Here is a 17,342-nt window from a genome sequence, read left to right on the forward strand (position 1 = left end):
TGGAGATCCATGAAAACCCACTGTGGCCTTGACATTAAGCAATTCAGGAAACCAAATATGAGTTGTCAGGTAATGACCACCTCGTATTCCCTTTTTGGGAATTAATTAAAAACCAAATAGCTAAAACGAGCATCTGTCCTGTCTCAAAGTTGTTGAGTCTGCTCTGAATCCATCTTTTGGATTAACATATGCAAAAATTAAATAAGAGAAGCATTTCTTTTTATTCATGAGCTCCACTAGGTAAACTTTATCACACTTAAGGAGATATTTGAAAAGAAGCTCTGTGTATTTCTTCCGACTAGATCTGGTTCTTCGTTCACATGCCTGCAGGCATTCCTGGGTACTATCAAAGATGAAGCCCCCTCACCCCAGGTACCACAAATCCTTTGCTGCACAGACCAGAAAGGATGTTCTCTTGCTCATCCCTGGTCCTGCTGGTAGTTAAGCATGTTATGTCTTGGACCAGAGTCAACAGGAGAGATTTCTCATGAAAAGGTAGTCTTGATTCTCATGAGTGCAGATTCAGTTATCAGCAGGCAGGTTGATTTGGGTGAACACCCTCATCATTTTGCAATCAGGTAAAATGGTAGTGCATATGAAATTATTCTTCCTTGTTTTGTAAAACCAGCCCACAAACAAACACACTTTTTTTAAAAAAAATTGCACTAGTAACTGTTTTGTACATTTGGTACCAATTTTCAGGTCAATCAACATTGGGTGTTTTTGTGAATCGATAAGATGACAAACCTCATCTGGCTGTAAGCTTCCTGTATTTGTGACTAATAAAACAGTGGATCATGTTCTGTGGCCCTTTGTTTTGCAAGAGAGGAGAATAGATGGGCTTGTCAAACAGGACATAACTGTCAGCAGTACTTACCCAGCCCATCAGCGTTGTCTGACGAAAGGGTGATGTGTTTGTCATCGTGGCCTGCAGTGAGGCTGAGAAGAGCTGAGCCACCTTTTATTCCTCTGGAGCAGAACAAGAGAAGAAATCTGAGTTAGTCACGCTACTCCTGTATTACACATTCTAAGTCATCAGATACTATGAATTTATAGAACATTACTGAAAATCAAAATGGAAAAATGGACCACTATTCTTGTCTCCCATGAAGCTGTGGAAGCACTAGTGCTCTGTAGTCCTCATGCTGAACGAAGAAGTAAAAATCTTCTCTCTAAAACCAGTCCTAGATTAGAGTGTAGGACTACAGACCTAATGAAAGGATAACCTTTAAGGGAAATACTATGACCACAAGTAGCTTAAACAGCTTAAACTAGATCACCTTGCAGTGATTCACAAAGAAAACAGCTGCAAAAGATTCAAAAATCATTGGAGCATTATCTATTTGTTGAAAACATTCTGTGCTGATGCTGTTGTTCTGAAATATTTTGTTGTTCTTTGTTATGAAATAAATAACACTTGTGAGTGAGAATACAGAGGTTTTATGGTAACTGAAGTGTTGAAATCAAAACTTTCCACGATTTATGTTAGCTTTTCCAATTCTTTCTTTAAAAATAATTAAGACTATACAAATATTGATAATAACTGATAATTTTCTTATTGCACCGTTTACATTTGGATCCTTTACTTTGACAAGGGCTACAGTGTCTAGATGAAATAATCACTCTCTTGTTCCCTTATTGTTATCTTTCTATATGTTGTACAGTTTGCTTCTAATTTCTCAGAGTCGTCTAGTTTCTTTATATGCAGTTAAAAATTTTTGTAGTACTGTGACTTTTGAGTATTGATTTTCTTCATTCGCTGAAGAACTCTCTGGGGATGGTTTAGTTCTTTATCATTTGGTTTCTATCTTTGTGAATATGGTATGTGTCCCCAGAATTTTCTTGTTCCATGTAGCAGTTTTTGTCTTCAAAATAATGCAGTAATGTAGTGATGCAGGCAAAAATTGCTAGAGCTGTGTTGATTTTTAGCTTAATTTCAGAACTGTCAACTTTTAGGGAATATTATAATTCATCCTCCGTTCATAAATCACACTTGAAAAAAAAAAAACAAACCTCAATTACTGTGACCTCCTGTGGGGATTTTTTTGTTCTGTTTTTCCTTGAAGAACTGTAAATCCATTTCCAGCTGAGTCCTGCTGAGAAAGTGTAATCACAGGAAGATTCTAAATCAAATTAAAGTATTTAGGTGATTAGGAGCTCTTACACCAGAAAGTGTACATTGTAAAAAAAATATTAGAAGTAGACAATACCTGTTACATTATGTATTCTTCCTGATCACTGCCATGTTAATTATAGTGTCTAAAATGAGATGCAAGAACAATGTTCCCCGTACCAGAAGTGGGATGGGGAAGCAAAATCCTTGGGATCCATGGAGTGCAGCTGCTTGTCTTGCAACATATCTCAGTCCTTGTTCTCTAGACTAATGTTCTGATGGATCGTCCTCAGCAAGGGTCTGCTTCGCTGGTGGGGAGGCTGGGTGGGATTAAAAAAAATATATCTATATCTATATATATCTCTATATATCTCTATATATATAGAGAGAGAGATATATTAGTCCTAAAGTTTTTTGTCTCCAACAGAGTACTTTTTATTTCTGGTTCAATTTCTTAATTCTTGATGCGTAACCCCAGGAAGCTGGGAACACATCAGTTAGTTATAGTGAAGTTCAATAGGACACTAATTCTGTAAAAATTGTGGCTGATGGTTCACTGTTTGTGGTGTTGTAGGATCATCTAGAATTGTATTTCTTTGCAAGAAGTAGCTTAATAAGGAGGCTGGCTTCTTTACGGCTGATGTAGTGTGCAGATTTCTGTAGCTAAGTGCTCTAAAGTACTTCCAGTGATGTATTTAGCTGCCTTTTGTGGTGTGGAAGCATATTTTTAGGGTGTCTGTTTATAGGCTTTCCTCTGTGTCCTGGTTTCTTATGAAATGAGATGATTATTGATCGAGTTTCCAAAATGAGATGCAACTCAGAGTGTTTAGTTGCTTCCAAATCAAAATTGAGGAGTTGTTTTGCAGGCAAGTCCTTAAATCAAGTGTTACAGTGTTACTGCTATATCCTATGTTGTTTGGTTTTTTCTTTTTCTTTTTCCTAAGGTGGTGTTACTGTATTTGTGGCCTTATATGATTATGAAGCTAGAACTACAGATGACCTTTCATTTAAGAAAGGCGAACGGTTCCAGATAATAAATAACACGTAAGTGTTCTCGTTCGGTGTCTTCACTTGGTGGTTGTTAGGAATAAATAGACGCTCACCTCTTCTTGAAATCTGTGTATCCTATTTCAGTGAAGAGTAGATTGATTGATTATTATTTTTTTTTCAGTTTTTTTCTTTCCTTGAATACAGGGTAGGACAAGGGGTAATGGGTTTAAGCTGGAACATAAGAGGTTCCACTTAAACTTGAGAAGAAACTTCTTCTCAGTGAGGGTGACAGAGCACTGGAACAGGCTGCCCAGGGGGTTATGAAGTCTCCTACTCTGGAGACATTCAAAACCAGCCTGGATGCCTTCCTGTGTAACCTCATCTAGGTGTTCCTGCTCCAGCCGGTGGACTGGACTAGATGATCTTTTGAGGTCCCTTCCGATCCCTAGCATTCTATGATTCTGTGTTCAACAAGCATAGGGTTAAAATATTGATACTGGTAAGACAATAACCTTCAGGCTGAGGTCAGGGTTTGGTTGCAGATGTGGAACTGCAGTGATTTGGGCAGCCCCAAGCCTTCTCCTCCTCAGCTGGTTGGGTGGCATCCTCCCACTCCCTGCGACAAAAAGGCACAGGTACCTGCTTTGGGGCAGCAGAGGTGGAGACACAGCCTGTGCAACCCCGTCTCAGGCTCTGCACCTTGCAAGCCTTCTCTTGAGAGGTTTCCATCTCTGACGGAGAGGAGGGAGCAGCTGGCAGCACCACAAATGCCAGAGTGAGTGTCCTGCCTGTGGGCAGGGACTTCTGGCCATGGACATGCATCTAGCTGGACTCCACAATAAATCCACACTCAGCTTTAGGTGTAGTTTGAAGTTACAGCCTGATTTCTAGAAGTCTAGTGAAAAGGAATTAATTTGTTCACCTTGAAGATTTGTTTGCATGCAGCTTTTAGCTGAGGTAATGGTTCTAATTTGTACATATAGCAGTTTTCCTTTATCTAGTTCTTTAATTGTATTATTAGCTGTCTTTCTGCTTCCTTTTTCACTCACTGTCAGCACACAGGCAGAATGATCTGGGAGAGGCAGATGAAGACTAGAGAACTGGGAAGTTTATTTACACATTTCTGCCATAAAATATTTTGTTGCAGGCTTGCATTTTGCATATGTAGATAAATACCTTTTACATTAAAAAAAAAAAAAAAAAAAATCTTTAAAATACAAAATTCCACTGAGAGGTACTCATGTTGCTTACAATGAGAAGACAAATATATTTAGGTGCAGCGCAAACTATCTTAGGTGCCTTCATAATTAAAATAATGTTACCGGAATTTAACCTGCCTTTCATATGTGAGGATGATATCACTGCTAGAGAATGATGTATTATGCATATGTAAGAGATAACCGATGATGTATTGCAGGGAAGGAGACTGGTGGGAAGCGAGATCCATTGCTACGGGAAAAACGGGCTACATCCCAAGCAATTATGTAGCTCCTGCAGACTCCATTCAAGCAGAAGAGTAAGACATTGTATCCTGTCAATCTGTTCTTATTATCCATTCTACATTTTGTGCCCTGTGGTGATGCTATTCTTTTAAGTCAGTACATGTAACATTTAAGGGTAAAGTAGGATAATTCTACTAATTAAAGGATAGCAATGCTACTTGAATGATGTCAAAGGTATAATTATTAGTAGTAAGTGTGAGGTGGACACCCAGGCAGATTTTTTTTTTATGCCTGCTTGCTATAGGAAGGGCTAAAGGAAAAAGGATGGGAGAATGCAATATTGAAGATAAGAATTGGGGGAACATGCACCGTGTTTCACATAAAGCAAAAATGGATGGTTTTTAGTTAAAGAGTTCACACACCATCAGCTCTAAGTTTTTTTCCTTATTTTTGCTTGCCAAACCGTAGTTCAAGATCAGCTATGTAACTGTAGACAGTTACTGCTAATCTATTAATCTATAACAACTTTTTGGTGGCAGACTTGTTAGGCATGCTAAGAACTTCTACGAATTGCAAAAATTGCATTGCATTGGGTACCAGTACTTCCTACATTTATTTGGAAACAATGATCCCAAAACACTTAGAGAATCACATAAAGATACTGTGGGAACTGTGAGTTTCAGGTTATATTGTTCTAAGGGATTAATTGTATATATTGTACGAGGAATACGAAGCTCCTCAGGTCTTGCTCCGATATACAGGCATGGTACTGCCAATAAGCAATTCCCTGATACATGATCTGCACTCTTCTATGTTTGCTACTGCACTTCTGGGAAAAGTGCCCGACTTCCAAGATGTTTCCTGAATCTCAAGCTGAGACTAGCATGTTGCTGCTGCTCTCACCTGCCTCACTGCTATTAAGAAGTGATGGCATCAAAGATGCACTGTTACTTTATGCCCTTGAGTTTCAACAGCTTTTAAAATTACTGACTTCCGTTTTTTTTTAAAAAAAGTTGAGCCTTTTGTTTTTTTAAGCTATGCAATCAAAGCATGTCCTCATTACAGCTGCAGTGGTGGTAAAATGGAAACAACAGTGCTTTGCAAACCAAGAGTTCAGTGTTTCTGCAAAGAAAGCATTGCCCCTGAAGACTGACAAAACGAGGTGTTGGGATTTGCCATAGGTTTATGTGGTGACTGGAGGTGAGAGTGAGGGATGATGCATGAGGAAGCTTTTTTTAAACTGATTGTTTTAAAGAACTAGTGCTAATATTATTAAATATCACCACAGCATTTGGAGTAGAGTTCATTTGTTAGCCCGGGGCTTTGATAGTGTTCGTAGATTTTGTGTTGTGATTCCAGTTGGAGTTACAAGTGCTAAAGCAATGCACAGCCCCAGATTGCTGGGATTTTCTTAAAGTGCTCTTTTCTAAGCCTGAAGACATTTTTATCAAAACCTGCTTGTGACAGGATCCATATTATCTGTGTGGCTTTTGAATTATATCACAATATAAATGTTTAAAGCTCATTAAAAAAGCCCCAAGTAAACCCTACTATTATTTGATGGGTAATGAAATAAAATAACACTTTACGATGTAGTTTGTAAATTGTCACAGTAGTCCAAGGAGGAGGCATTTTCCTGTCAAGCAATTACTAGGGTTCAAGTTTGCTTTGATAACATCACAGGTTACATCCAAATTGTCTCAAGTGCATGTGCACTCATATCCACTTCTAACTTTGCACATCTACTTAAGTAGTCAGACTGCAAACACAATAAAAAGTAAAAATAAGTTTCAAATTCCCAAGTGATTGTACAGGCCATTCTGTTCACAGGCCAACAAAATGATCCATCCCTACCTATAGTTTTCCCCCACAAACCATTTCACTCACAAAACTATTGCTTTGCTGCGGTTTCCAATACTATTTTTCTTCTACCAGCATTTAACAAAGGCAGATTTGCTTGATGCTATGACAGTCCTGAATTAAAATGCTAGTTAGACATAAGTGTTATTCCAAAGTCTGGGGGTTCACAGGAAGATGGACCCAAATTATCACTGGCTCAGGACAAAACTGTGCTGGCTGTTCATCAGGATGAGCACTCTTGGGGGGCATACAAGAATAAATTCTTTTTGTGAACGAACTTAAGGAAAGAGAAAATGCAAGCATTTTAAAACGCCTGTGTATTTTCAGTTATCAGAATGATGCAACAAAGAGCGTTCCTCAAAGACAAATAATACCTACCACAGGTTTGTTTGTAATTGTTCAGTAGAAAAAGGTGCTTCCTTTACTGAGGTACAGGATGGGAGGCAATAGAAGTTGAAACAGGGTAGGTTCCAGCTGGATAAAAGAAATGTTTTCATCCTGAGGACAGCCAGGAAGGGACAGAGGTTGCCCAGATTGTCTGTGCTGGGTCCATCCTTCAGGGTCTTCAAGACTGGAGTGGACAATGCCCTGCATGACCAGGTCTGATCTCACAGCTGACACTGCTTCTGCAGCAGGAGGCTGGACTAGAGACTTCCCAAGGGCCCCTTCCAACCTGATCTGGTGATATTTATACACACCCACTTTGTATTAAATATTGGGTTTTCTTACTATAGAGACAAAACTACTTAGAGAAGGTAGTTTTGCCTGCTGCAGTGCTTCAGGTGTGCCACCAAAGTGTGTCATCTGTTTCAGCTTGACCTGTGAGATTCTAAGTCAGAAGGAAGGTGTTACTTTTGATGATGAGCACTGTTGATGTCCATTATTCATCAGAAAAACACAGTATTTGAAGATAGAGGCCTCTTAACATGTATTTTGCAAACAATAGAAACAGGTCATCTTAATCTTTCAGTTACATGGATGTCATTACTTTGTTGATCTGTAACTGCTTTGGGATATTAGTCATCTACTCAGTGCTTGAGATTGTGGAATCTTGTATTTATATGAATACCAGGGCATAAGAAGCTTTTACTTACACGTTTCCTTCAACATCTTCTAGGTGGTATTTTGGTAAGATGGGCAGGAAGGATGCAGAAAGGCTACTTTTAAATCCTGGGAACCAGCGTGGTATTTTTCTAGTAAGAGAGAGTGAAACCACTAAAGGTATGTATATTTTTGTATATGTCTTCTCTCTCCCATCCCCCACCCCCTCACTGCCAAGCTGGACATAATGGCCATTTCTATGTCTGTCACGTTATAGGTATACATATGCATATACATATGTTAAATGTGTTTTTAAAATTTTGGTGAAGAACCAAGTATTATTTGTTTCCTAGGTGCTTATTCCCTTTCCATACGTGACTGGGATGAGGTCAGAGGTGATAATGTGAAACACTACAAAATCAGAAAACTTGACAATGGTGGATACTATATCACAACCAGAGCACAATTTGAATCTCTACAGAAGCTGGTGAAACACTACAGAGGTAAACCCAAGTTCTAGTGTCCCAGTGCTACCTTCTGCCTGTCATGAGGAAGAAAAACTGTATGTAGCTTATTCTTAAAATTCACAATTATAAAATTTCTTTTGTATTTCAACAAACACTACATGAACTAGTTCTTTTCATCAACATTAGGATGTTATTTTTATTATAGTTTTAAGCTTAGTTGTTAAACAAGTATATTTTTTCCGTTTTCCAGAACATGCCGATGGGCTGTGTCATAAGCTAACAACTGTGTGCCCCACTGTGAAACCACAAACACAGGGACTAGCAAAAGATGCCTGGGAAATTCCTAGAGAGTCTTTGAGGCTGGAAGTTAAGTTGGGACAAGGATGTTTTGGTGAAGTATGGATGGGTAAGAGCTTAATGTGACACCTTTCAGTTGTTTGTATGAATGTTTAAGTAAATCAGTATCAAAATCTGAAAAGATAATGTGATAAAGAACTTGATTGTAACTGATGACTCTTTCTCTTAGTCACATAAAGGTAAAAATAATATTCAGGATAGTTCTAATTTATAATTATACCATTAACTAACAAAGCAGTAGCAAAACGCAAGTAGTTTCAGCAGAAAATTTCTTCGGTATTATAAGGGAGAATAAAATCAACTTTGTTTCTCTAGGAACATGGAATGGAACCACAAAAGTGGCGATCAAGACACTAAAACCTGGTACAATGATGCCAGAAGCTTTCCTGCAGGAGGCTCAGATCATGAAGAAATTACGACATGACAAGCTTGTTCCCCTATATGCTGTTGTTTCTGAAGAACCAATCTATATTGTCACTGAATTCATGACAAAAGGTGTGTGACAAAATAGAATAGTTTCAAGATAGTGCATTTTAAGATTATTTAAGATCCAAGCAAAAAAAAATTAAATGCTTAATTAATGTTAGGTTTACGCTGACTGGAGTATAACTGGTAATTTTGATTAAATTAAAATGAGCAATGCTTGACCTACTTGAGCAGTTCTGATTTAGATTGTGGGTGGAAGCATGATTTTTTTGCACATCTGTGTCACGCTTGCTAATCTTCCAAGTACAAGATTGGGGTTTTTGCTCCTCATTTTGTAGTGTGCACTGCCTGTTACATTTTTCAATTGGATGACATAGCTGGGAATATTATGATGACAATACACCTCACTGTAAACAGATCATGCTCACAAGGACAGAATCAATTGGGTTTGGGGTTTTTCTAGTTTTTCTTTTCCAGCAGTGTAATAGTAAATTTTTAAAAGGTTGAGGGTTTTTTTTTTTCCAGAATCCCTCCTTTATCTCCTTGGTTTCAGTCTTCCATCCTTCTTCCCTTGCTTTATATCACTTCCCCCTCCCTCTGCTGCTGAAACAGAGATTTAAAGATTTAGGCTGAATGTAGAAATAAACATCATAAGCATATTAGTGTTAAGAAGCAGCAGATTGTCAATTGTTCCAGTTTTACAAAATGCAGACTTCTGTTCACCTTACACAGAGAAATTTTGCTACCCTGGTAAGAAATATAAACAATGTTAAAGTCTGAGGGAGTGGTGATTTATGTTCAATACTCTGCCACAAATATGCAGGGGATTTTTTTTCCTGTTTGGATGGACCTTTTAAGTGTTGTATAAGGTTGAACAGGTAGATAGGAAAAGAAAATCTAAAGTTTATTTTGTGTTATTGTTGTTCCTAAATAACACTAGGCAGTTTCTGTCCAAGCTGAAAGCTGCCATGCAAAATCAGTTTTCATTGTTCAGAAAACAGGTTTTGGCAAGGCAATTAAGGCAAAAAAAATGCTTTATAACATTCTAAGAAAAAGGAAAGATTAAAACCAGAACTGGGATGTTACCTTTCAAAAGCAGAAGTAAAGAATTGGAAAAGTAGTTGCATGTTTGTCTGAATTATGGATTCAGAATGCCATTGGAAGCCACTGTTTTCATTTGAAAAACAACTCACATTTTACCAAAAAACATAGAACCTCTTTGATGATTCATACTTGAAAGTTAATAGAACAAGGGTCTTTTTTCTTTTATTTTTTTTTTCCCCTCCTTTTACAAGGAACTCTTTTTGGGTAAGAATTGCACAGTACCCAAAATTTTTTTCGAATATGGACACATGGGTAGAGGTCACTGTGAAGTCTTTGCTCTTCTTCAGTCCTGTGAGCTCATGATCCAAGATGGGAAAAGGCCCGTGCAGACACACAGTACAAGCAGCAGCAGTAGTGTGGGTCTGGCCTGTCACACTCTAACTTTCAATGCAAAAATACAGCAAGTGACTAAAACCACATCAGAGGTATCTAATCCACGGCTACAGCCATGAATCCACTGCAAGGTCTGCAGTTCAGTGTTTTTTTCTTTTCTCCACCATTGCCACACTGGTAATTTTGTCATTGTACTTTTGACTGTGATGAGACTGATTAATTATCAATCTTCACTGGTTTCTTAAGGAAGATATTATGTTCCTGTACACTTATGGCATAAAAACACCGGTAGGGAAAGATGTTATGTCATAGGCAAAGTGTTACTACCCATTTAAAGATTACTGTTTTAAAAGGAGTGCAGGTCCTTGGAGCCGATTTCAGATACTACTCATGTCATAATGTTCTGGACACAATTGTATTATATAAATGAGGAAAGAGAATATATCGTAATGGAAGATGCTTTTGGTTTCCCCTGTAAGGAAGAAAAAGCAACAAAATAAAAGCAACAAATTCAGAATCATTTCTGAACTGCATAACTGGAGCTGGCAGAAAAATTTAAGTAATGGACAGGAGGGTCTTTGTTCTTTAATTTTAAATCTCACTGTGGAAAAAAGTCCAACTAGGAAGAGCCAGGAATATTGGGAAAAATCCTTATGTGTTGCCATATAATCATCAAGCAGCAGTCTGTTTTATTAGTGTTCAGTTATCTGAATTTTTGAAGTGGATTCCAAAATACTTGTGTAAAACTGGTGCTAGTTATCAGGGCAGAGTCAACTACAGCCATAGTAATAGAGTCATGTGTTCTGTTAAATGATGAGTTTTCAAATACAGATTTTGGGAGATGAATGTGTAAATCATAATGTCTAGGAAGAAAAATCTCATTTGTGTTTTCAGGTCAAATTAATGTTTTTGTTTTGTTTTTTCCCAAATCTGTCATCTTTTACAGGCAGCTTGCTAGACTTCCTTAAAGAAGGAGAAGGGAAATACTTAAAGCTCCCACAGCTGGTCGACATGGCTGCTCAGGTACATTGTATAAACCAAGAAAATTGCATTTTGTGCTTAGAGAAGAGGTATAAAACTGTATTGGGTGTCAACTAAACATAAATATTGAACACTCTGGCTACTGTATGCAATTCTGTCTTAGATATTCTTTTGTAGGTTTGTAATTTGTCAAAAAGAAACAGTTCTCGGTTAGCAGATACTGTTTAGCCAGAGACACTCTGGGTGCTGACACAAGCTCTTGCTGTGCTATATTTCCTTTGCTTACACAATGAGAATGAAGCTAAAATAGAGGGGTACAGCTTAATGCTTGGGAGAAATGTTTGTAGGAATGAAAAATAATCTCTAATAAAACTTTATTTTTAAGATTGCTGATGGCATGGCTTACATTGAAAGAATGAACTACATCCACAGGGATCTCCGGGCAGCTAACATTCTTGTAGGAGACAATCTTGTGTGTAAAATAGCAGATTTTGGGTTGGCAAGGTTAATAGAGGACAATGAGTACACTGCAAGACAAGGTAAGACCTGTTTATTTACTGAATGAATAAGACCAGTTACCTTCAAATTACTTAGAACTATTCAGTTTAGCAGAATATGTCTGTGTATTCTGATTGCACAATTAAAGATTATGCATGTGTGCTTTCACAGCTATGTTTAGGTGTCCCCCTTGCCTAAGTGCAATTCTAGTAAACTTTTTAACGTTCAAAATTGTCTGTCAGTTTGTTTATGTTTTCGAAAAATGTTTTTAGTTTTGGTGTTCGGTTTGGTTTGGGTTTTTTTCCTGGATAAAACTTGCTACAGATTGAAGGGAGCTGAGATTCCAGAGGTTGCTCTTCAGATTCTGAAGATCATCCCACTTTTTGAAACATTTAATTAAGAATCCCAGATGTCTGCATCCAAAAATTGTAAGCCAGTAGTTGCTGCCTCAGTTCGAAACTGGTTTCCAGTTTGAAATATTAAAATACTAAACCATCTCGGATTTTGTCAACAAAGCAAAATATAAAAATTTGAGTGCACTATTCTTTTTAAAGTATTTTAACATGCAAGCAAGGGAAAATTGAATATCTGTCTTTCCAATGTTTGTAGGAGCTAAATTTCCAATTAAATGGACCGCTCCAGAAGCAGCATTGTATGGTCGGTTTACAATCAAGTCTGATGTATGGTCATTTGGAATTTTACTGACAGAGCTGGTAACAAAGGGGAGAGTGCCATATCCGGGTAAGAGGAATATTTAATGGATTTTTCTTTATTTTGTGCTTCTGAAGTTACCTTTTGTACTTGTTGCCTTCATTCAGAGCCCACAGTTTGAGGCAAAAACTTAATCACACTTCACTGGGTCCTGTGTTCACAAAGCTACTTTGCTTTAGTTACAGATTAACTATTATATATTTTAAAGTGTTTTAAGGTAATAGCATTTGTAAATGTGACTGATAGTTCCTTTCAGATTAGTAGGTGTCCTTATGTTTTGCTATCTGTCCCTGAAATTTCTGCTTTTGACATTGTCCCAGTATACAGCGACCATCAGCAGAGTGAACCTGCTGGACCAGTTTTTGAAACTAAACATACGTAACATATTTTGACAGATACTTCACAGCGACTAGAATTTGTGAAGCTGTTCTGTTAGGTATATAATGCCTTTTTCTTGGCCTGATTTCAAATTAAGTGGTCCTTGAATGGAACCTGAGGCAGGCAGCAGGTATTTGTGCTTGAGTCTCCGTTTCGAAAGGACAGGCCCAAGGCACTGGGAAACTACCCAAATGAGAAAGCATACAAATGGAAGAAGGACCAGGTGTTGAGGAATTACCAGTTGTAATGAAATAATTTTCAGAAAATGTATTTAATGCAAAATGTAAAACCATTCATTCATTATAAAGCACATTCATTAAAGGTTCTGTTATGGCATATTCATGTGCATTGCAGCTGGAAAGACATTTTTAAAACTTTGGGAAACTGTTCTTTGCGTAGTGTCACTAAGAGCTAAAATGCTTTCCTTTTAGGGATGGTGAATCGGGAAGTTCTGGAACAAGTGGAACGTGGATACAGGATGCCTTGCCCACAGGGCTGCCCGGAGTCTCTCCATGAGTTAATGAAACTGTGCTGGAAGAAGGACCCTGATGAGAGACCAACATTCGAATATATACAGTCTTTCTTGGAGGACTACTTTACTGCTACAGAACCACAGTACCAGCCTGGAGACAATTTATAAGCCAGCAGTCTGTATAACATGCACAAATCTGCCAAATGTAAAAGACTTGCAAAGAATTCCTGATGTCTATAAGGAATCAAAGGAAAGAAAATCTTCGCTACTTTGCATGCTCTTAATGGCAAACTGGAATTTCATAATGCAGTTGCACAAAACCACTTTTAAAGTGTTATACTCTAATTTACCAATGACATGTTTTTATTTTTTTTGCTCTTTCCCAGCTTATTTTCAGGGTCCAAAGGAAGCTTACTGAAAATATGGGGTAGAAAAATGAGAGTTGGTGTGAACAATAGCAGGAAAAACAAGTTTTCAAATCCTTTATTTTCCCAATATTTGAAAATCACTCTACTGCAGAGGGATTTGTCTGGAATTAAAGTGATCTTGGGGTAGTACATTTTTAGAGCAGAAGAACTTTGTGGGACCAAGCAATTCTATTCCACTTTTGTAAGACTCCCTGTGTTCAAAATCATGTGTGTGTGCCCCCTCACCCCTCCAGAAAAAAAGATGGTACAACTCTATTTGATATACAGTCTTGATCTTTAAGCTTCCTCTTGCATGGACTTAATTAGGGTAGGCAGGTTAAAAGAGGAATTGGAACAGCAAATGACAAACTTGATCTAAATGTTAGACCTCAATAGTGAAATTAGAGAGAATAATGCACTGTGTTAATACTTGTATTAATATAACTGGAAAGTAGCATGAGAGATTTTTCTTTTTTTCTTTCTACATAGCTAATTAAGAATAATGAAGGTAACTAGAAAATGAGGTAATGTTTTATAAAATTGTATTGATAAAGTATGATGATATTTGAACTTGAAGCTATGTAATACAATCAGGGGAGGAAAGCCTTTAATCTTTTAAGCTCCAATCCAACAGCAAGCTTTTCTATGGGAAGACTATACCTGAACAAAGCTCACCAGGAAAGCAAGACTGAAGCTGGTAAATGGCCACTTCTTAGTCCTTTTTCAGAGACAGGTTTGGTACTGTTGTATGTGGCTTCTGTGTGCTAACAAAGGTGGGTGCCACAAATGCTGTCACTAGTTCAGGGATTTGATTGCACTTTTGCTTTTCTTGACTATTAAGACACACTTACACACAATTGCTCTTCCCATTTTTGCCCTTCCTACAGAATTATTTAACTAAAAATAGACGAAAGAAAATGTGGAAGTTTAAAACCTAAAGGGATAAAGTATATTTAATATTGTCCGAATATAGTGACGTTGAAATTTGCTGGCATTCTGCCCAGCTGACACTACATCTAGATTATTTTCTTTGGCTACTGACATATCAAGCAATAACATGTCATTTACTCAACAATTTGCATGAGGTTCTTGAATTTCTGATCAAGCTTATGGACTTCGATTTTGAAACACTAAACTCTTACTTAGCTACCAGGTTGGAATTCATATTGTCATTATAAAGCTATCCAACGAATGAATTTCAGGAAAGCTGGTAATATAGTTCTGGTACTAAACATTCTTCATGGGTTTAGTTTACACTACATTGAATCCAACTACCAAACAGATCTTTGTAAGAACAATGCCATTATTTTTCATTTTGTCTCATCATCACTCATCACCTATACATCTGTGGTTATCAAATTTTATAAGGGCTTTATGTAAGAAAAACAAAACAACCAAAAAAAAAAAAGGAAAAACACCCCACCCACACAAATAATCGAAAAACCCGCAAATACAATGGAATTTTAATTTTTCTAAATATTTTAAAATGAATAACACAATCATATGAGTTTATGTATTAATACAGTTATAACAATAAATGCCAAGAATGACACTGGCATTGTTTGGATTTTTAATTACTGAATGGAACAGTTCATTGTAATAACACTTGTATAGTAAAGGAATAAAACACTAACTTAATGAACGTGTTCTTTGTAAATGGTTGTGTATTATAAGACTTCTCCAAAGGAGTTTGTATGTTTATGAAAATGTTTGTTTCACCTGAAGACCTTGACGCGATTCTTACCCTAACAGAGTTTAAAATTCACATTCACACTTTTTATATAAATAGTAATAAGTTTAATTATGTAACTAAGTATTTTTATAAAGTATGGCATTATTGAATTGTTTTGCAGAATTGGTTCAAAATAAATTTCTCCTTGATTGCATCTGCTTATTTGAGAAGGGGGAAGGTGGGAGGGGGGCAAAAGCAGAGTAGCCTTCATATTGAGGGGAATAAAACCTTCTTAAGTTTTGGGTGTATTTTTATCCTCTGTAAACTATTTTAATGTACTTTTGTACAAGATGCTGAGTTCATGGAACATTATTTCTGTGAAAAGGGAGGCATTTTCTAGAGCAGTTCAGAAATCCTTGGCAGGAATGGGCTAGCACAGTTCTGTCTGGACCTAAAATTAACCCATGTGACGGTCAGACAGACGGACTTGGGATTTTGGTGAGACCAAGTACAATGTAGACTCTCAGCTGGTGGCCACCACCATGCTGTTGGGCAAACACATCTCTGTCTTGCTTTGTCTGGTATTAGCAACCACTGTTGACTTCTGTGCAGTTTTTCAGGGCATTTTGGACATTTGTTCTCTTGTGTTAGCTAGTGTTTTATTGCAACTTTATGTTTTACCATAACATTGGATGTTACCTGTCTCCATGACCAGTACAACTCAAATGGCAGATCCTGACACGTATAGACAGTGCCACTGTAGATTGAGATGGTGCTGTTTGAGTTTCAATAATAACTAATACAACACTAAAACAAATCTTCTTCCAGAACCTGAAAACTCTACTGTATTTTTGGTATTTCCTGCAATGTAATTGTTTTATGATTTTTAATGGCAACAATAATGTAATTTCTGATAATCTGCACTGTCCCCATTGTCCATCAGAGCATTGTGATACATATTCTGCATGCTAGGCCTGCAGATTGTTTCTGTCATGTGTTGTTTTAAGCTGTAGTATTTTAAGAATATTTTCATACTATTTTTGAGTAAACTTCCAAACATAAAAATGTGTACAATCCTACTATTTAGATAAAATACATCCTTATTTTAGCATAAAAGCATTATGAAAAGAACCTTATGTGTTCTTATTCTTGCAACCACTGAATTGTTGTTCCACTACACTTGTGAGTAACTCTTACCAGTGAAAAGTAACCTTGGAAAGGTTTGGTTTTGGTTTGTTCTTTGGTTGATTGGCTGGGTTTTGTTTGGTTGGGTTTGTCTCCTAGAGTTTGCTGATGGGTAGAAAGAAGCTGGAATGCTGTCTTACCCATAGTCACCTACAATACTGCTTATTCTAAAACATTATCCACACCTGGAATGAGTGTAAATTAATATAAACAACTAAATGACTCCCCCACTTCTGTTATTTATTTTGATCTGTTCAATCAACTTGTCAAAGTTTTCTAAGAAGCTGCTGTAGATGTGTGTATTTGTGCCAGCTTTCCCCCAACACACATGAGAGCTACACAGTCATGTAGGGTTTAAACCACAGGAGCACTCAGGGTAAGCAGTACATTGCAAACAGGAGATTGAAATTTTCACACCTTGCTAAGGAATTTAAGACTAAATTTGAATAACTCATTTGGGTACTGTAAGCAGGTACAGGTGGATGACTGCTGAAGTCCCAAATTGTGATTCATCCAATAGCTGTTGTCTTGTCCAGCTGGTATTTGGACTCTTATTTGTGTGTGTGCCTTCCCAGCAGCACATCTTGGACCTCCCTCAGCCTGACCCTGGTGCCATTGACCTTCAGGAGCTGCAGGAATCTGGTAGGCAGTGCAGGGCTGAGAACCCCTGGGGGTCCACATCTCTGGCAGAGACATTGTTAAGATAGGATGGGAAGAGATAGATACAACCACCTCATTCCCGTGTACCGTCTGTGATATAATGGCCTAGAGCGGAAAGCTTGGGCTCTGATCTAGGACCCTGGATTGCTGCTGTCTCTTGCACAGGTGGTTGTTAGGTGTGAGATGTGGTTAGGAGGTTGCTAGAGGGGAGCAGAACCCACTGCAGGACTTCACCCCCAGCTGCA

At 37.6% G+C, this 17,342-nt stretch overlaps 1 protein-coding gene across 2 annotated transcripts in view; it reads left to right on the plus strand.

Annotated features, from left to right (window-relative positions):
• The window catches only part of YES1 (YES proto-oncogene 1, Src family tyrosine kinase), a 51,067-nt gene extending 35,601 nt beyond the window's left edge, over window positions 1–15,466 (plus strand). For both annotated transcript variants that reach the window (XM_065053274.1, XM_065053275.1), the window contains 10 exons: window positions 3,058–3,157; window positions 4,521–4,619; window positions 7,523–7,626; window positions 7,800–7,949; window positions 8,164–8,319; window positions 8,586–8,765; window positions 11,080–11,156; window positions 11,500–11,653; window positions 12,222–12,353; window positions 13,133–15,466. In XM_065053274.1, coding sequence (XP_064909346.1) covers window positions 3,058–3,157; window positions 4,521–4,619; window positions 7,523–7,626; window positions 7,800–7,949; window positions 8,164–8,319; window positions 8,586–8,765; window positions 11,080–11,156; window positions 11,500–11,653; window positions 12,222–12,353; window positions 13,133–13,341 — 1,361 coding nt within the window. In that variant the 3' untranslated portion in view covers window positions 13,342–15,466. The remainder of the gene's footprint in view (window positions 1–3,057; window positions 3,158–4,520; window positions 4,620–7,522; window positions 7,627–7,799; window positions 7,950–8,163; window positions 8,320–8,585; window positions 8,766–11,079; window positions 11,157–11,499; window positions 11,654–12,221; window positions 12,354–13,132) is intronic.
• Window positions 15,467–17,342: the final 1,876 nt, after the last annotated feature.

The sequence above is a fragment of the Columba livia genome, chromosome 2 (assembly GCF_036013475.1).
Source record: "Columba livia isolate bColLiv1 breed racing homer chromosome 2, bColLiv1.pat.W.v2, whole genome shotgun sequence".
NCBI classification, from domain to species: Eukaryota; Metazoa; Chordata; class Aves; order Columbiformes; family Columbidae; genus Columba; species Columba livia.